The sequence below is a fragment of the Gasterosteus aculeatus genome, chromosome 8, assembly GCF_964276395.1.
Source record: "Gasterosteus aculeatus chromosome 8, fGasAcu3.hap1.1, whole genome shotgun sequence".
Taxonomy (NCBI): Eukaryota; Metazoa; Chordata; class Actinopteri; order Perciformes; family Gasterosteidae; genus Gasterosteus; species Gasterosteus aculeatus.
In genome coordinates this window covers 2,636,842-2,654,880 of record NC_135695.1, presented here as the reverse complement: position 1 = coordinate 2,654,880, position 18,039 = coordinate 2,636,842, and the positions used below count along the sequence as shown (strand labels likewise).

The 18,039-nt window shown below is 45.9% G+C and overlaps 1 protein-coding gene across 1 annotated transcript in view; it reads right to left on the bottom strand.

Annotated features, from left to right (window-relative positions):
• arhgap39 (Rho GTPase activating protein 39) overlaps nucleotides 1–18,039 on the bottom strand; it is a 45,076-nt gene that overhangs the window by 18,770 nt on the left and 8,267 nt on the right. The window contains exon 2 of the mRNA XM_040183987.2: nucleotides 1,034–1,453. Coding sequence (XP_040039921.1) covers nucleotides 1,034–1,453 — 420 coding nt within the window. The remainder of the gene's footprint in view (nucleotides 1–1,033; nucleotides 1,454–18,039) is intronic.

Below are 18,039 nucleotides of genomic sequence, written 5' to 3'. Positions count from 1 at the left end.
TCTCCAGAGACCGTCTTCAGCCTGACACTCCACTTCCACAGCAAACGGACGCTTGCTCGGCTCAGCGCTGGCTCTCGATGACACGAGAGAAGGTTGTGCACTGTGCACGTTCAGATGCGTGGCCGGTGTAATAGAGACATGAGTGATTGGACATCCTCATCGTTTTCATATCAGAACCTCCCATGAAAAAAGTAAATCAGGCTCCGCCTTCTACTACTGTGGGTGGAGAGTGAACAGCGTGCGCACTGCTTCACTACTGTTTCTTCTTCTTTATGAAAAGTGACCTGAGCAATTCATCTTTTTGGTTCTTATGGCTTCTTTCACAATTAAAGCCTCTGAAATATTGATCAACATGAAGCTTTTATTATGAAGCAGCAGAAGAAAATGCTTGATTACATTATTGGTCTAACAAGCTCCTTTGCCACTATCTGCTCATACTGTGAGACATCCATATTTCGGATTCCATCACAATGAATTCAGCGGCCCAGAAAGGCTTTAGTGTGTAATCGCTGCACCCAGTCTGTAGGTGGGAAGCCTTCATATATTTGTTTGTGATGAGTACACGAAAATCCTGTTGGAAAAAACTAATTTGGAGATGCTCGAACAGAAGGTGTGTGTAAGGCTAGAAAATGTCAATAATTGTCCCAAGTCACTAAGACAGAAGTACTAGCTAGTGAGTAAGTGCGTTAGTGTGTGTACGTGTGTGTCCTCTCACTGGACTAAAGAAGACATTTACAGGACACTGTGACCCGAGCCAATCACTGTAGAATGCAGCAGATTAAAACAGGGTTGTGGGAGGTGACAGGCTATGAAGGTGAGAGAGGACAGAAGTTAATGGACTGAGACTGTGAGGACAGAGGACTGATGAGAGAGAAATAAAGGAAAAAGAAGATTATAGATTGTGGTCGTTATATACAGTATATCTCCCATGAGGGATCGATATATAAATACATCCGTCGTCAGTGCGACAACACGAGGATGTGCAGACAAACAGAACCCCTCTCCTGCCTCGAGGCAGCGTATCAGAGCTCACCTGTCCGCCTCGTCCCTGCCTCCCTGTTTCTCAGAGAGCTCCTGGTCCAGGGAGGAGGAGGTGCTCCCCTCGCGGCTCACCCCGCTGTTGCGTCCCGGGCTGTTCTCCGCCGACGCCCTCCCGCCCCCTCCTCCGCCCGCGGGACGGGGGTCGGTGGTGTCCGTGTGCTGCTTCAGCGTCTGCAGCTTGGCCAGTGGGATGATGTCGCAGGCCTGGGGCCGGTGCCACACGGTGCGCTGGGTGGAGGCGTTGTAGTAGTAGAAGCGCGAGGTGTTGGGGTCAAACAGCTCCCACCACTGGTTGTCGCCGGTCCTCTTGATGCAGACGCCCTGCGGGGGGTCCCACACGCACTCGCCCGTCAGCAGGTTGGCGTACATGCGCTCCCGCGTGCGCGGCTCGATGATCTCCACCCACTCCAACCTGCAAGAAAAAGGCCATGGCTCTCAGTTCAGAAACATTCTGGGCATTATTGTTCTACACTAGTCAACAACACACATTGCTACGTTCGTATGACAGGTACTTAATCATATATACACTTTAACATCCTGTGGAATGGTCAGAATTTGCATATGAACACAGCACTAAACAAGTGCAGGTCCATTGAGCATCCATTCAGCCATAGATGCCTTAATCCGCCTGTTAGCAGACTGTAACACCACCAGGGGAGTCCATGCTAGCAGCTGCTCTTCTAATCGGCCTTGGAAAAATCAAACGCATCACTTCTTCCCTGGGAGAGACGCTCAGCTGCTCGCTCTACCTTCACCTGTCAGAGCCGAGTAGCTGAATGTCCCAGTGATCCGGGCTGTGCTCAGTCAAAGCAGCACCAGAGGATACAAGTGGTAGTAAATGAGCTGCATCACAAAACTGCCTGAGGATTCCACACATGCAGCATTATGAGTAAGGAAATAGAAGTGTAGCTGCATAGATCTGCACCCCGCGGCCTGCTCCTACACATGCACAAACAACACTGGAGGAATGGCCAAGAGGCAAACTGAGCTTCATCCTCAGCAAAGAGCCGAATGGTGAAATGATAATGGCAGAAACCAGAAGTTTCTTTCTTCTACTGAACTACGAATGTGATGCGTCTTCTTCAATGGGAACCAACGGTCTGAGAGCCACAGCAGGATGTTGTTTTGGTCTTTACTAATAGTTAGACATTTATTATTATCATTATTATTATTATTATTATTATCTCCTGCTGAACCCACTAATGAACACACCATTTAAAAAAAAAGAATCTCACAAAGTGGAGAACTGCAACTATGCAGAGGATTAATTTGAGTAAGGAATAGAAGATATTAGTTGCTTTTGGATGTGTAAAAAACGTCCAAATGTACTCTCTATGAGGAGTATCAATGCTCAGGGGGGCAGACGGCGAGGAGAGAGTGAGGTCAGTCAGGAGGGGCTCAGGTTTCCTCCTCTGGAGGTCTGTGCAGTTAAATGATCTCATGCACACAATCAATCCGTGTACTGTGGTCTTTGTGTTCAACAAAAAATGTACAGATAAACGGTTTGCAGGTGTAGCGGTTTCTGATGTGACCTCTAGACTTCACACTAGCAGCTGGGATTCCGAGATTGGCGTTCACTGGATATTTGTGAGAAGCTGAGTGAGCGTTTGCTTGCCACACGGGTCCGAGTAGACCTTTACAAATGGTTGGGTAACGTGTTTTCTAAAGTTAGCTTTGGCTTTCGCTCATCACATCCATGAAACAATAGCCACAGTAATATGGGCATAGTGGGAATAAATCCCATAGTACCACATATGAACCAATTGAGTGCACACACAATTTCAGCTAAAAAGCCAGAAGCAGACAGCTGCACAGTGCAACAACCGTAGCACCATCAAAACAGGGTGTGCGTCCGTTTGTGCTGGTACTCGGGGGAGATGGGGGGCACAAAAGAGCAAGACCACCTCATATTTAAAGAACCAATAAAAGTTGGCTAAACATGGCTAAGACTCATTTGATAAAACCGGTCCCTGGAGATGAGTACAGTCCCTGGAGCCCCTCAGAGCCCCTCAGAGCCCCCCTGGAGACCTTCCTGAAGCTGAGCTTGAGCCGGTTTGAACGTGGCCTCACTCCAGATATCTACAAAAGCTGGTGCCTAATCTGACAGACGCAGGCTTCATTGAGATCCACCGCCCATGACGAGACCTACTGAACACACACACACACACACACACACACACACACTACAGCTGCTGAGCGCATCTGAAGGGCGTCTGAACCATGTGATCCACTGGGGCCTGAGCCGCTCTGACAGCACAGCTTATCGGCTGCATCCTCTCCTGTTCTGACCGCAGTCCTGACAACTGATGGACCACAGGGGGAGACTTAAGTGCGACCGCTGCCGGACAAGTCGATACCCATGATGCACCTCATCCTGTAAGACTAAATGCTTTCAATTGTTGCCTGTTGATGGTGACGATAGGAGAGAAGTACCCAAAGGCCTGAGGATGAACTCACGACCCCAGAGTTTCTTGTTGTTTTCACCGGCGCCTTCTTGCTGATTCCGGACTTTTCCATCAACCCAAAGTGAGCCGCGTCAATGCTCTTAAAGCCTCGCCGAGCATCGGGGCAGCCACGGTTAGCGCTGGCTGCTGTGTGCGCTTGTGTGTGAGGAGGGGTGGAGAAAGACCAGAGAAAGAAATGGCACATCGGCTGTCGCTGAGAGTGCTCGTCAAGTGGAGCAGAACGGGCCGGTTTAAATAGAGAGATCCAGAGCGGAGATAGCAGGATTAATTGCCCATAATTGCTCAACGTGTTGCTGTTCCAAGTGACCCACTTTAGCTGGTGACCGTCCTCCCTCAGCCAGCGGAGACGGGGCTCTGTGCCCCGTTAGCATCGCCCTCGGAGACATTCGGATGGGGGTGGGAAATCTCTGAAGGAGGGGCTTACAAGCCCAAAGCAGGGCTTTTGGAAGACAAGAGTTGCCCTTATTACAGATATTTTAGCATGTTGAAAATGCGTTTGTGAAACTTTACAGGTTTGTTGTTCCCTTAAAAGTGAAGGACGAGTTGAAAGGGGGGAGGGGGGTAAATTTGTAAACATGAGTTTATGGTCTCAATCTCAAGTCTCCTTCAGTACAGCACGTTTTTTTGGAGTAAATGGTAGTCCGTTTGGTTAAATAGCATTTCTGCGTCACTACTCAGCAATCTCCTCCATATAACAAAATGGCGACGGCCAAATTGGCGAACCTCAGTGGATAAACCACCGGGGAGGTCAAGACGACTTTGTCCGTCGTTGTACACCTGCTGCTAATCACTGACAACAGCTTGTTGTTCTCCGCGGTCTGACGCCAACGCTCATTTCTACGTGTACGTAGCGAACGCAACTGTTGTCTCTTAACGTCCATGAGGTTACCAGCAATATGCGCCAGTGTGCCTTCCTGTGTTTTCACCCGTTTTTGCCCCCCCCCTCCCTGTGACTCTTTGCCTGCTGATTCGGATTCCTCTGCTTGAAGTGAAAACCTGACTACCTCACCTCAAGTCTGCTTTTGAGTCCGGGCGTCCAGCTAATATGTCAAACTGGCCCGGAACAGGTAGACACACACAGGGGAACGAGACACCCGTGGAACCAATGAGGGCGGGGCTTGCAATCAAACAGGAAGGGTGGTGTCTGAAACGAGAGGCAAGGTGGATGTTCATTCATCCCGCCTTCCATTTCAGAAGAACGTATCATGGCACCACTTTGCCCACACAGCTCTGTGTATCCTTTGGATTTTGGATTAGTGTAGAAAATCATCTCAGTGGCAAACAAACGGTAATGAATCTTTAGTGTTTTGTCCATCAAGATTATCTTCACAAATGAAGCAACAGGAAAAGGACCATATTAGGTTTTAAAGGAACCGCAGCACGGTCACATGACCTCATATCTCCATCATCCAGCTAAAGGAGGACCCAGTGAGGACACGCAGACTTTAAAGACATTGAGATGTCTTCAGTTTGTGGTTAACACAGACATCTGACCACACAACACATTGACACGGGGACGGACTTCCCTCTCCACAGGAAGTTGGCAGGAAGTGGAGACAACAAACGCTTTAGTTATTGGTTAAAGTGACTTATTGAAGCACAGGCCAAGGAGCCTTAATGCACGAGTAGTGTTGCTCGTCATAATAGGATGATGACAAGAACAGACGAGGAGAGGAAGTGGTGGGAATAGAGGTAGACGGAAAGGTCGGTGTAATTAACCTTCCATTAAAAAAAGTCCTTCATAATAAAAGCAGTAATGATGCTTTGAACAGTGATTCAAGTTCATTTATAGTGAGAATATATTTTTTTAATTTAAAACAGGGTCCTCACAGATGATAAGACACCTTCTGTAGTGTTTTTATATTCTGTTTTTCTGAGCTTTTACCGTGCAGTGAACGCAAACTTACTTCATGTGTACTTGATGTTGAGTATAGTTTAAATTTATCAGTGCACACTTATCTATAGCATCCTTCGACTGACATGTACATTGCTGCCATGGCAATATCCCTGTGACTCTTATATATCCCTGTGTTTCTGGGTGCGTGATGTCTCCATGATAAGGAAGGTTTTCTGTGGGCGACTCCTGATCCGGAGCCCTGTGACGTCATGGGACCACACAGCTGGACGCTGCCTCACCACTTCTACAGGAGCGCTTAGCTACTGAAAGGCGCCAGGCAACGCCGCGTCTGCCACGCTTCTGAGAAACGCGGGTCGACCAGTACTGCTGCCTGTCGCTGCATGTTACCATTTAAATATCCCCATGAGATACGTAGTCTCATATCACAAGATCGTGTGCAGTTAACTGAACTTGAATGAAGTCAAATAAAAAGCCCTTTGACAATCTCAGGAGTTGAATGTTTAATCCTCTGCCTCCATCATCAAAGCCTGGGGCACAGGCTAGCACACGCACACACACACACACACACACACACACACACACACACACACACACACACACACACACACACACACACACACACACACTTCAACTGCAGCTCAGCGGGTCTTTGATAGTGAGGATGTGAGCTCATTCAGCATGGATACATCTGCAGTGAAAACACACACACACACATACACACGTTAATTTATCTGCTTCTTCTGTCACCTTTCACTGAAGAGTGGTCATTGAGATGTATTTTTACCATCTGATTTCTGATTTGAGCGAGAGTCGACAGTGATGTCCTTTGGAGTTATGACACCATAGAAGCGTTGGGGGTTCTAGCTACAACCCTTCATGTTAGGTTGTGTGTAGAAGCCTCTGAAAGGGTTCTTTTAGAACCTTTAATAAATGGTCTAAGTTGTCACTTTTACTTTACGAGTGTGCGTCCCATGGTTGGAGCAGCAGGTCTGTTGCATGTAGAACACTGATGTACGGTAACCAGGCATCAAACATGGCTGAGCACTCGTACACACACTGGATATATATTGACCCGAAGCACATGGTGGCTATAATCAATCACTTCGTCCCCAATGCGCTGACCCGCTCCGGTGTTCATCCAACGAGATTGTGGCAGTGATGGGAGGCCCACGCGGTGACGGAGATACTTCCATCTTTGAATTACAGGAGGTACTGCTTAGAACCCTTCTACTTCGTCTTATTTGGTCCCAGGTAAATAATCTTGCCAGAAATGAAAGAATGTCATTTTGTACTTCACTGTCAGGAGAGTTTCATTTGCCGAATGTACGATTTGTGACACGGTGACGTTGAGTCCCTCAGCCTTTCGTTATTGTCACAGGAACAGTCAGCAGCTTTCACAACAACACACAATGAGATTCTTCTCGCTCCCTTTGCACACACGCTGTGGATTCTGTGCCGGCACCGCAGTCTACAGCGCTACGACGGGGAGCGTCTGCCTCGTCCGCCGTGTGCTTATTTGTTTTATGTCTCACTTTCAAACCCATCGGAGAACCTCCCGCATCCTGGACGAGCTGCGAGGGAAGGTGTCCTCTGTGGTTTTCACACATCAACCTGTCCCGAGTTGTAATGACATCACTACTGGTTTCTGATTAACTACAACCGTTTTCAACAACTACGTGGACTATTGCTCGGCCGACAGACTCTCGCAATGTCACATGATCAGGCCCGTATAATGGCAGGGAAACTCTGTAGTATATCAACCCCCCCTCACACCTCCCTTTGTGGCTAAGTGTATGTAGAGGAGTTATGCGCAAACTAAAACAATTAGATTTCTCTTCCAACCTTATTACTTTTATTCTGAGGGAATTTAAAGATGACAATGAACAAGATGCATCTGTTAAAATCATGAAAATATTGGATTACAACAGAAGGAAACTCCCTGTGTGTTTATACCCATCGCTCCACGCCAGTCCACCTGTCTCTTTAGATAGTGTCCTGCAGCCCCACATTACACAGACAACCCTCACCTTCTATTCAGATTCCAGGTCGAGACTGGCACCGCGAGAAATGAACAACAATATATTATGGAAATGAAAAGGAACAAGCGGCCTTCCTTTCTATGCAAACTAAGCCCTCTGGGGAAGTACAGCAAATGCACAAGGACTCACTACCCTATAATGTATGTGTGGTGTAGCACATTAACATTCCTCGCTGTGGCAGACTGCATTTGTAAGGTAGCTCCTTCCTGCCGGGGAGAGCGCGGGGTCCGTCACCATGTGCTGGGCCATGGCTCTCCATCGAAGCCGCCGTCTCTGACTCGACGGGAATTTATCGGTCACTAGTTTGTCTGCTCCAATTGGCGGTTCGGGTACAGAATGTTTAAACTGAAAACACGCCAAACACTGTGCAAGTGATACAATAAAAATCATCATACAGGAGTTATCAGAGAATATATCGCGATAGAATACAAAATCATCAGTCCTCATACAGGCTCCCAGACCACATAAGGGCAACAATGGACTTTTTAGACTGGTCTAAATACCTTTTTATTCAGGAAGGCCCTTTTGACTTTGTGTTAATCACTGTCAGAAAGTTCATCATTATTTTTGTTTAATTCTAGTTTGTTTTAACTATTTGTATTACAATATACTCAGGGCTGTAATGGTAAAATTAAAGGTGAGTGTGAATTTTGTGATCCGACACACCTTGACGCGACTCAACACACCATCACAACACCACATAACACAACACAAAACAACTCAAAGCATCCCGATTCTCTGAGGCTGTGCTGGCTGTCATCCGGAATGTTTTGTTCTTGTATCTTGTTATCTTGGCCATGGGAGTATTCATTTATCTACTGTGTTCCTGCAGTACTTCTCCTGTCAATGTACTCCTTCCCCCCTCTCTTTTCTGCTCTGCCCAGACTTGGATTCCAATCCAGATGTGTGATGTGTTTGTTGCTCTGTTCAGACGGATTTGTTCTCTGAGCAATCACTTTTATTTCACACTTAAAGCTGCGATTATTACTTATATTTGATAAATATATAGAAATAGTGCAGCATTTAGTGGCTGAATTTCCTCCTTATGGATTGATGGAGACCGAATCTGAGGTAAAGTGAGAGGATGTTTTAGACTGACAGCAATCACATGGACAGAAGCTTTGAAATCAAGGAGGAAGGAACAGTCACCTGCTGTATTCTGGCTACATCGGTTTCTTTTTAACTCCATGTAGTAAACTTTCCACAGTAGTAAGATGTTACATGTGTCCTCTCTGTAATGAGATTTCTCCATACCATGTGTCCAAATGGCTTCAAGACAAAGAGAGGCAAATATAAACTTAAATAGCCCATAATGCTTCTGACAAAGCCTCCACTGTAAAGGATGCCTCAGTGGACTCACTATAAAAAAAGCTATGTGCACATCTCTGGTGCGCATATTTCATTTTACATCTTACCACACGTTACGTTGTGTTTAAGCGGTCAAACCCCAGTTTTAGTTTTGCTTGTACTTGTTATGAGTCATAACTAGATTCACATTTCAATTGGAAAAGCAGTCCGATCACGTTTGGCTTAATGTCTCACTCGTCAGCTGTGAAGCAGTTGTTATCTTCTGTTAGACAACGTCAACGCTGATTAGATTAGATCTTATAGATCTTGGTTTACCTTCAGTTTTATGTGAGATAAATTGCTGCAGTGAACACGACTTTATTATTTATGGTTTATTCCGTAGGGACAGAGACAGCCCACTGCGCACAAACCAAAAGCAGCTATCAGAGTAGAGTATCAAAAGGGGTAACCATGGTAACTGTCGCGCACCTTCTCAAGGATCGTCTAAATTAGCATAGTGGAGAAAAAGCACAATGTCCTTATCAGCCTCGGTCCAAATCACAGTCAATGAATAACGAATAAATAAATAGTGTTCACCACTGATTGCCGTAAACATTCCGTATAAATGCTGCGGCCACACTGGTGGTGTGTACTGCAGTACAGTGAGAGATGACAGAATTACCCAGCAGCTCCTGTCCATGCCGTCAGGTGTCCCCTCTCTCCCCCTCTCTGCATCCACCAGGTTCTCAGTCAAGGGTGCTCTTCTCTGCTGCCTTGCCATTAATCTGCTCTTTTCTTCCAAACACACATCTGCAACCGGCTGCAGCAGCTGGCCTTTGACCCTGGTGGTAATGTCGGGAGGAGGGGGGAGGGCAGGCGGCAGAGAGTCTCATTCCTCCCGTGGAAAGTGGGCAGGACGGTGTCCATGATCTCTGACCCCAAAGAGGCTCCTCCCCCGCCGCCTCCTCCTCTGTCACAGTGCGATGTGTGTGCACGGTTCTTGAGTGAGAAGGAAGCATCGATCACTCCTAAAGCACTACGAGAAGGAACCGAAGGAATCGTCCAACATGTGAGAAAAGCCCTCATTCTGTTTCTTACAGTGAGATGCTCAGAGTCATGTTATCAACATCTATCTTTATATATAGAAGTACACAGTTTAAGTCGAGAAGCAGTTAGCCTTCCGACCACTCAGAGCTCTGTTAACAGTAGTGTTGTGATTCAGCCATTCACACACTGATAAAAGGACCTGGCCACCTGACACACGCGGACCGGTGGACCCGGAGATCAAACTGCCGATCCCCACGCTCCACTGAGCCACAGTGGATTGGTGTTAATTATCTGGTCAGATGATGGCCTAACACAACTAAAGGAGAACTTTTCCACATTTCCACCTTTGCTCTGACTTTTTGGGATAAAACATTTAAGGCACTTCTTCATTCCACTTGTCTCAGCGGCCCGTATTGTGAAGCAGCACAGACAAATGAACAGTGGTTATCTATCCCCATAGGTTAGACCCGCACTGACATACAAAATACACACTAAACTGATCTGGCTGCTGATTTTATCCAAAAAAGAACTGTCTGTACCAACAGAAAATTGACAAATTATTGAATAGATATAGGAAAATGGCCGATTTGTTTATTTGAATAAGGGCCAGGCCCTCAGCCCCGTTCTGCTCTCCTTCCCATTTACAGCGTTTCAGTCTTGGCAGAAAGGCAGAAGGCCTGATGGGGGTCCGCTGTCAGATCGGATCCCCCGACTGTCTCTGGGACGGACACAGCTCCGGCTTAACAAACACCGTTTAGACCCGTCAGCCGGAAGCAACTATTGCTATTGACCCACATGTGGCCAGAGCCCTCATCGGCTTACCGAGAGCAGCCTTCTGTTCAGAGAGGGAGACCGAGAGACAGAGAAGGAACGCAGTGGTCACAGTGGAGCTGTACAACAGGGCTGATGTGACGCAGATGTTCAATATAACCACAAGCAACAAGCATTTAGAATGCTATTGCTAACTTTGTCCTGTCCTTATTTTTTGTGTTTTCAATAATTAAATATATTTTAAAACCTCAGCAAAATGAGTTAGCAAACATCTTATTCTCATCATTAGCAGCAAAAGTGTTTACTTTTGCCACATGTTTGAAGAAGACATGTTTTTTCATTCCTGCCAGTAGGGTTTCTGAGCTCAAACATCCTCCACGTATGTGTTTTACACATTTGTCGTAAAAGCAATCCAATATAATGCTCTGATGAAGTCATTAAAATGGTTACTTTACTTCTTACAATCTTAACAAGCCATCTAGTAATTTGTTACCTACTTCTTCCCAAGTGGGCAGAAGGAAGCAGGATGCAGAGGCAGTGATGAGGAGGACGGCGGGGGAGAGTTATTGAAAGGTAGAGAGACAGTTGCTGGAGAAGAATGGGGGTGGAGGGGGAGGGAGCTGCTATTTGCAGATGAATGAGGCAGCCGGCAGGATAATGGACAGAAAGGCAGGAGTGAAATGAAAGACAATGGAGGACGGACATTCTCTGGCCTCACGCATCTGCAGCAGAGGGTCCAATTTACATTTATGTAGATGTGTGTGTGTGTGTGCGTTCAGAAGGCATACACCACCAATATGACCAGCAGTGGGTATTGTGACCACATCCATGGGGCTTTGCATAGGAGACTTCCCAGTGCGTCGATTGGCTAGAAAAACTGCAACTGCTACACAGAAGAATCTCCTCAAGGGATTCTTGGAATTCCTCCCTGAACGTCAGCTGTGATTCGGAGTCAGCTGGGAGCCTGCACAGAACTCATTTTGAGGAACAAATACTATCTAACAATATTAGCCTTATATATTTTATACCCACTGTAAGTGATCAAGCAGATAGAAAAGCAACATTTGGAAATGATAAATACATATATACATTGTTAAAGATAATCTTTTCATTCCAGGACTGCTTGAATCAAATACATTTAACAATATAAACATGCTATTTTTAATACTTTGCATTGGTTTGGTTTCCTTTCTTAAACAGACCGAAAAACTGCAGCGTTTTTTTTACAGCGAGAAGCTACGTAGAGCCATAGAGAGAGATGTTCATCATTCCGATAGTCCTCCAAGACATCATGTTTAAATTCGTGATATGTCATCAAAAACTGTACAGCAATTATTTAAAATCTGGCCCTAAATAAAGCAGATGAAGTAAACAGATTGTGTCAAAAGTTCGAGAAACCTTTGACCGAACTTCTGCTGAACACAGAGGAAAAGAGAGGATATTTAAATAGCATTAAAAGCCTTGATTTCTCCCCCACACTTAGTCATTTGGGAAAATGTTGTATGTATGGCTTCCAGTGTTTTCAACTTCAACAGAGTTTTTAACTTCTGCCATTTATTTTGTTTTTTTAAGATTTACGGCCTTGTAACTGCAACTTCTTCTAGCCATGATTGTTTCCAAAGAGGTGCAGATCTTTGATATTGCAGTGAGGCCACACAGTCCAATGTGATGGGTGTTCTGAGGGTTAAATATGGTACAGACAGTTACAAACGTCTGCCTCAAATGTGAAGGTCGGTCGCATTCAGCCTCCAGATGTGATGGTTGGGAACAGAGAGGGACTTAATTTACCTGATGGCTGAAATAAATGCTTCACTTTAGCCAGCAAACTAAAACTTTACTGTTCATTTAGTATTTGATTTTCTTCTCTGCTCCAATCCGCCCTCCACAGACCCAAACACTTTTTCTAGTCTCCAGGATTCAATCAAATGTTATATACTATAAATAGACTACTCTCAAAAGCTTTTTTCTCAAAGTGCTTTTCAAGGCCAGCCAGCAGTCAGCCATTCACATGCTGGTGGCAGAAGTTGCCATGGAAGGTGCCACCTGCTCACCAGGAGCGATAAACACGCCAAACAACTCAGGGCTCAGGACGCTTGACCGGAAGAGCGAGGGGGTCAAATCCACCAATAAGGGGCCCCCTTATTGGTGGACACCCGTTCTGCCTCCTTGCTCGACCAAAGCTAGGCGGTCAAAGAGGTCTGCCAGCAGAGAAAGCAGGCCTGCATGGATATACATCAGGCCTTCAAGGCATTCAAACATTCAGTCAAACTGTCAAAAGCATCAACAACGGTTGATCAGGCTGCCATTTACCAAAGTGATGGATGCCATTGTAATTGTACCATAATAACTTAACAAGTTGGCAAGTCCTTATTGACTCTTAAAACCAAACTGTAACAAGTGGTCCTCCTTTAGATGCGTATGTCTAAGGAGGTCTCATGAATAGGAGAGGCTTTATTTTGAAAGGGAGCTCAGCAGACGGAGCTTTGCTCCACGTGGATCAGGACCTCCTCCACACTCCACCAAGCATGAGTCCCACCTGAGGGCCTCTCCTTTCACTCACACCATTGTTTCACTTCATCCGCCCTCACTTGGCTTAATCGTGTCCCACTGAGGGCCCACCAGGCCTGATGCTGGAGGGCCGGGACCCGGCGTGAGCAGAGGAGGCGGAGACTGGAGGAATTGTTAGGTGCTACAGGACACCACGCAAATGGCCTCGGAATCCCCCAGAATGAGCTGGGAAATGTTGTGGGTAAGAGGTCGTAGTGCGACGGATCCGGACCGGAGTTTTTTTTTTTAATAGTGTAATCATATTACACTGAAATCCCCCTGAACCCCCCACCTGAGAAAGTCTAGAATTTAAAGAAAGAAAGAAAAACGAACACTGAATACAACATGAAAAAAAGCGTGACATTGTCCTTTGCTGTGAGGAGCCACCACCTCCTCAGCTGCCACCAACACATGAGTGTGCACATACCAAACCGCCTGTTGGCACTTCCTCCAGGGCTCTGAAGGTGTGACCCCCCCTAAGACCACCTGCTCCCCGACTCAACCAGAGCAGCTACACAGGGCCACTTACTTTCCCTCAGGACATTGATTCTGAAGAGAAGTCCTAGGTTCTACCGACACATGAATACTGTACTATTAATACAGCAATACAAAATGAAACGTTTTGCCAACAACAGCTTTTACCCTCGTTTCTGGTACAAACATGACTCAGTTACTGACAAGCTGCATCATTTACACTTACAGAAAAAATAATACATTATTGCAACGCTCTACTGATATACTAATGCTATTCCAAAATATTTAGAACACCAAACAGATTGGATGGAGACTGAAGAAAGGGTGGTTCCATGATTGATGCTTCGTGTCTTGGCTGATGTGAGAAGGATCATCCTTTTGGGGACGGCCTTTTCAAAATAAACGTCCAACTTCACAGGAAACTAAACTAACTTCAGACATCAACGATACTTCTTACGTACTAATGTGAAGGCAACCAAATCAGGAGAAGATTATTATTGATGTTAAAACCTCTACAGCAGGGGTGTCAAAATCGTGGCCCTCGGGCCAATTGCGGCCCTCGGGACGATATTTTGTGGCCCCCACCTTAATATGAAAGTTTAATGTTAGTGCGGCGCGCAAGTTTTATATTGTAGCAACCCCGCTGTTAGCAGCTACTTTCAACCTCCACCCCTCGTCGACCGTGCAGTTTTTGCTGGTCGGACCGTCAGCGCCACCCCCCCTGTCTGTTGTAATGGTCTGGCCCGCGTTCAGTCGAGGTGGGCTGCATCTGGCCCGTACCTGATTTGAGTTTGAGACCCCTGCTCTCCAGCATCTGCCTTTTACTGAAGTACGCAATTTTGTTGAATAAATCCACAAAGTCTTCTGGCTCATTGCTTGGATCAACAACAGTATGAGCAACTCCTTCCAATTATTTCTTATTTTGACGTTTTTGGTCTGAACGGCCAGTAAAAGCGTTCAGTCTGGTAGCGTGCGGTACCACAGCAGTGTGAAATCTGAAATGTCAAGGCTACTGCACAGCACTGCAGATTACAGCATCTGTGTTACGCACACATACACACACAGGCCCCAGTGGGATATCTGCTTGGCTGCAGGACTGAACCACCAAAAACGGCCCAGCGTGATTATCCACTGCTCTCTGCACATTGGGCAATGGGCACACGCAGACACGTCCGTGCACATACAGGTGAGCACGTGTCCACCAGCGGACAGAGTGCGTCGGTGTAGGAGAAACACTGATTATAATTCTACAGGAAGAAACATTTTTCACGGATCTGGGAACAAATGACTTCCTCTCTTACTTTAGTCTCAAATAAAAATAATAAAACTCCTCACAATTTTGATTTAATGACGTGTAATAAGTTCTTGGTGAATGTTATATTTTGCCAGTATTATTATAATAAAAATAATATGCTCGCAGGCTACACAAACTCCAGCCTGTACTGACGTGGTGGCAATTCATTTTCAGGAAAAGGACCGGCACTAACTTTGATGCGTGGTTGCGTTTGTGCAGGTGAAGGGATGGAAGATGTGTTCGGCCTGGATGTGATATTCAGCATTAGACAAATCGGAAATTTGATCCGGAGCCATTTGTGGGAACCTGGAGTCATAGCGGGACACGCTGTCATATCTGAGGTCTATGTGCGTCGGGTTGGAGAGACACGGCAGTATGCGGTGCAGTTCTGTAGTGTAGTTGGTGGGTTGTGCGAGTTGCCTTATACCTGTTGTTAATGGTTTGTAAAGCCTAGTTGAAACCTTGTATGTTGCATATTGAGTTCGCGTAAGACATCAACATAATACCGGGGTGCATTAAGGAAGGGCCGCAGAGAAAAAAAAAGCGTTTTTTTCCTGAAAAATCGGATTGTCTCCCAATTACATGCGCCTGTCTGTTAAGAACACAGACTGAGGGTTCCCGTACAGTGACTCACACAGGCAACAATATCCAAATCGGCAGGCAAAACTCACAGGTACACAGAAACTGGTCGAGATACGGCAAAAACCCATTAGTAATTGCTGGTAAGCTCACTGGAAAAAACAAACTACATAGAAGGACTGGGTGTGACATTGTCCCTCGATTCCCAAGAGCCACCCGAGTGTTTCTCTTGCCGTGTGCAGAGTCTACCTCCCCTTCCCGCCGCGCCTTCTAAATATTCTCTAACCTGAAACCGGCCTGTGGGGCAAAAATCGTTAGGGACCGCTGCACTATGGTATTCTGCACACTGGATGTGACCATAAAGCAAGTTATGCCAACACTAAAGTGCCTAATCCTTGAATTCTCTCTACTGGTCATCAGGGGGCGACTCCTCTGGTGGTATAAAAAAACCTCTCTCCCTCCCTCTCACCCTCTCCCCCTCAGACCCTCTGATCTGGACCTCTCAACCCACACACTAAAAATAACAGCTGACACTTTCATTTGTCCAACACGCACTCTCTGTCTCTGTCCCCTGTGCGCAGAGATTCGTCTTTCTTTGTGGGGGTGCTGGTTGGGGGGCGAGCACCCCCCTATTGAATGGTTGGGGAAACACGGAAATAAATCAGCACTTACAGACGTAACAAGGCCAGAAACATCCCTGTCCCGGTCTTCATTCACACACTGTGTGCGTGTGCGTGTGTGTGTGTGTGTGTGTGTGTGTGTGTGTGTGTGTGTGTGTGTGTGTGTGTGTAGGCGTAACGCTGTACTTTGTTCTGGAGGCTCTTGAACACAAAAGAACGTTGGGAAGTGGTCTCCTAGCAACATTCCCCCCAAAACTCACTGGTGGTTTGTCTGGAAACGGAGTACCTGCTACCAAACGTTCTGTAAAGACACCGTTGGTGACCGCGTCGCTTGCTAGCTCAGCAGCTTAGCATCACATGGTCTTGTGACAGCGTGGAAAAGCAGTCAGGTGACATCTCTGCTCGGTCACTGGTGTAGCGTTGAAGCGTGGTGGAATCAGCAAGCTCGTTGGCGAGCCGCCATGCTTCAACGCTACTAATGCTAATTGTGTGTTTGACACAACCTATGCTTACACGTATACGTCTATTTTTTTCTTTATTACTAGAAATGTTTATAATTAATTTAAGTTATTAACCATACAACAAGTGGGACTAAATTAGAACTGTTGGGGGACGGCCCAAAAGTAGAACATGGGTTTGTGGTTGTGGATCAAGTGGATGTAGGAAGTTCTTCCGGACTGCTGCTTTAATTGAACACAGCTGAACAAATAGAATACATCGCAGACGATCAATAGTCGGTATGGAGGTATAAGTTCTCTCTAACAGGCGAACAAGCCGCACAGCCACTGCAGGTATTAAACGTGAGCTACCTCGTCTTCACTCGATCGATCTGGAGTGGCTTTGTACTTCCTGAATCCTGAGCAGAACACTTGAGTGTGTGTGTGACCCCCGTGAACCCCCTCAGTCTGCACCGTGTGAACCATCAGCGGGAGGAAAGCGGGCCACGACCTGGACGGGCTCCATTGAGAGGCCCGGCAGGAGGACAGCTGGGTGGATAAGAGGACATTTCACTGGAGGCCTTCTTCATCGAGCCTTTAAAGTTTGGGCTTTGGAGGGGACAAAACCGTTAATGTCCCACACAGCCTCATTCAGACACACACAACCCGGCTGTGTGTAAGCACAGGGTCCCTTTGTAGCATTGACTAGAATTATGATGCATTCAAGGTGTGTTCAGTAAAAATGAGACATGACCACAGGTTCTTTATATAGCTATCGGGATATATGTGGAATTGCAGTGTTCTAAATTAGGATTGTCGAGAGAAAGTTGACTAAATCCAGCTGTTTGGGGGAAATGTTTTCACAGCAATTAAAATAGATATTAGAGATGAATTATAATATTTATAAAGACAACTTTTAACCAGATCATTCACAGCAAATTTCAGAGAGTTAAATTGACTCTGTGAGATTGAATTTTAACTCTAAGCTGGTTTAAAATTTGTCCCAAACTTGTCAGTGTTAAATCAACACTCAACAAAGTTAACTCTGAATAAGTGTCAAAAATCTATCTGTCCAGTGTTAAATACATTACATGTCATTTAGCTGACACCCAAAGCAACTTACATTGCATTTTTAACCCATGGTTTTTACATTTTAGCCTGGGGAGCAATTAGGGCTTAGGTGTCTTGCTCAGGGACACTTTGACATGGGACAGAGTAGAGTTCAACCGAACACCAAGAAGTGTGACACTGTACAGTTACATTTTAAACCTATTAAAAGAGTTAATTTAACTCTACTAAGTGTCGCAAATGAATCTGATCTTGACACTGGATAATGACTCCAGCTCTTTCGTACAATTGACTCTGTAGGAGTTGAATCAACTTTTTGCAGTGTGATTTCAATTCTGCACGTCAAAGCTTCTGCCGAACACCGGAGAATTTACTTAAGAATTTTGCTGTGTAATGACACATTAAAACTACTGATGCCAAGAGGGTTTTTTATAATCAATAAAATTACAATCCTTTGTATTCAATTATGTGTTGTCATGATAAAAAACCCGTAATCGGACAAGAAAAGATCC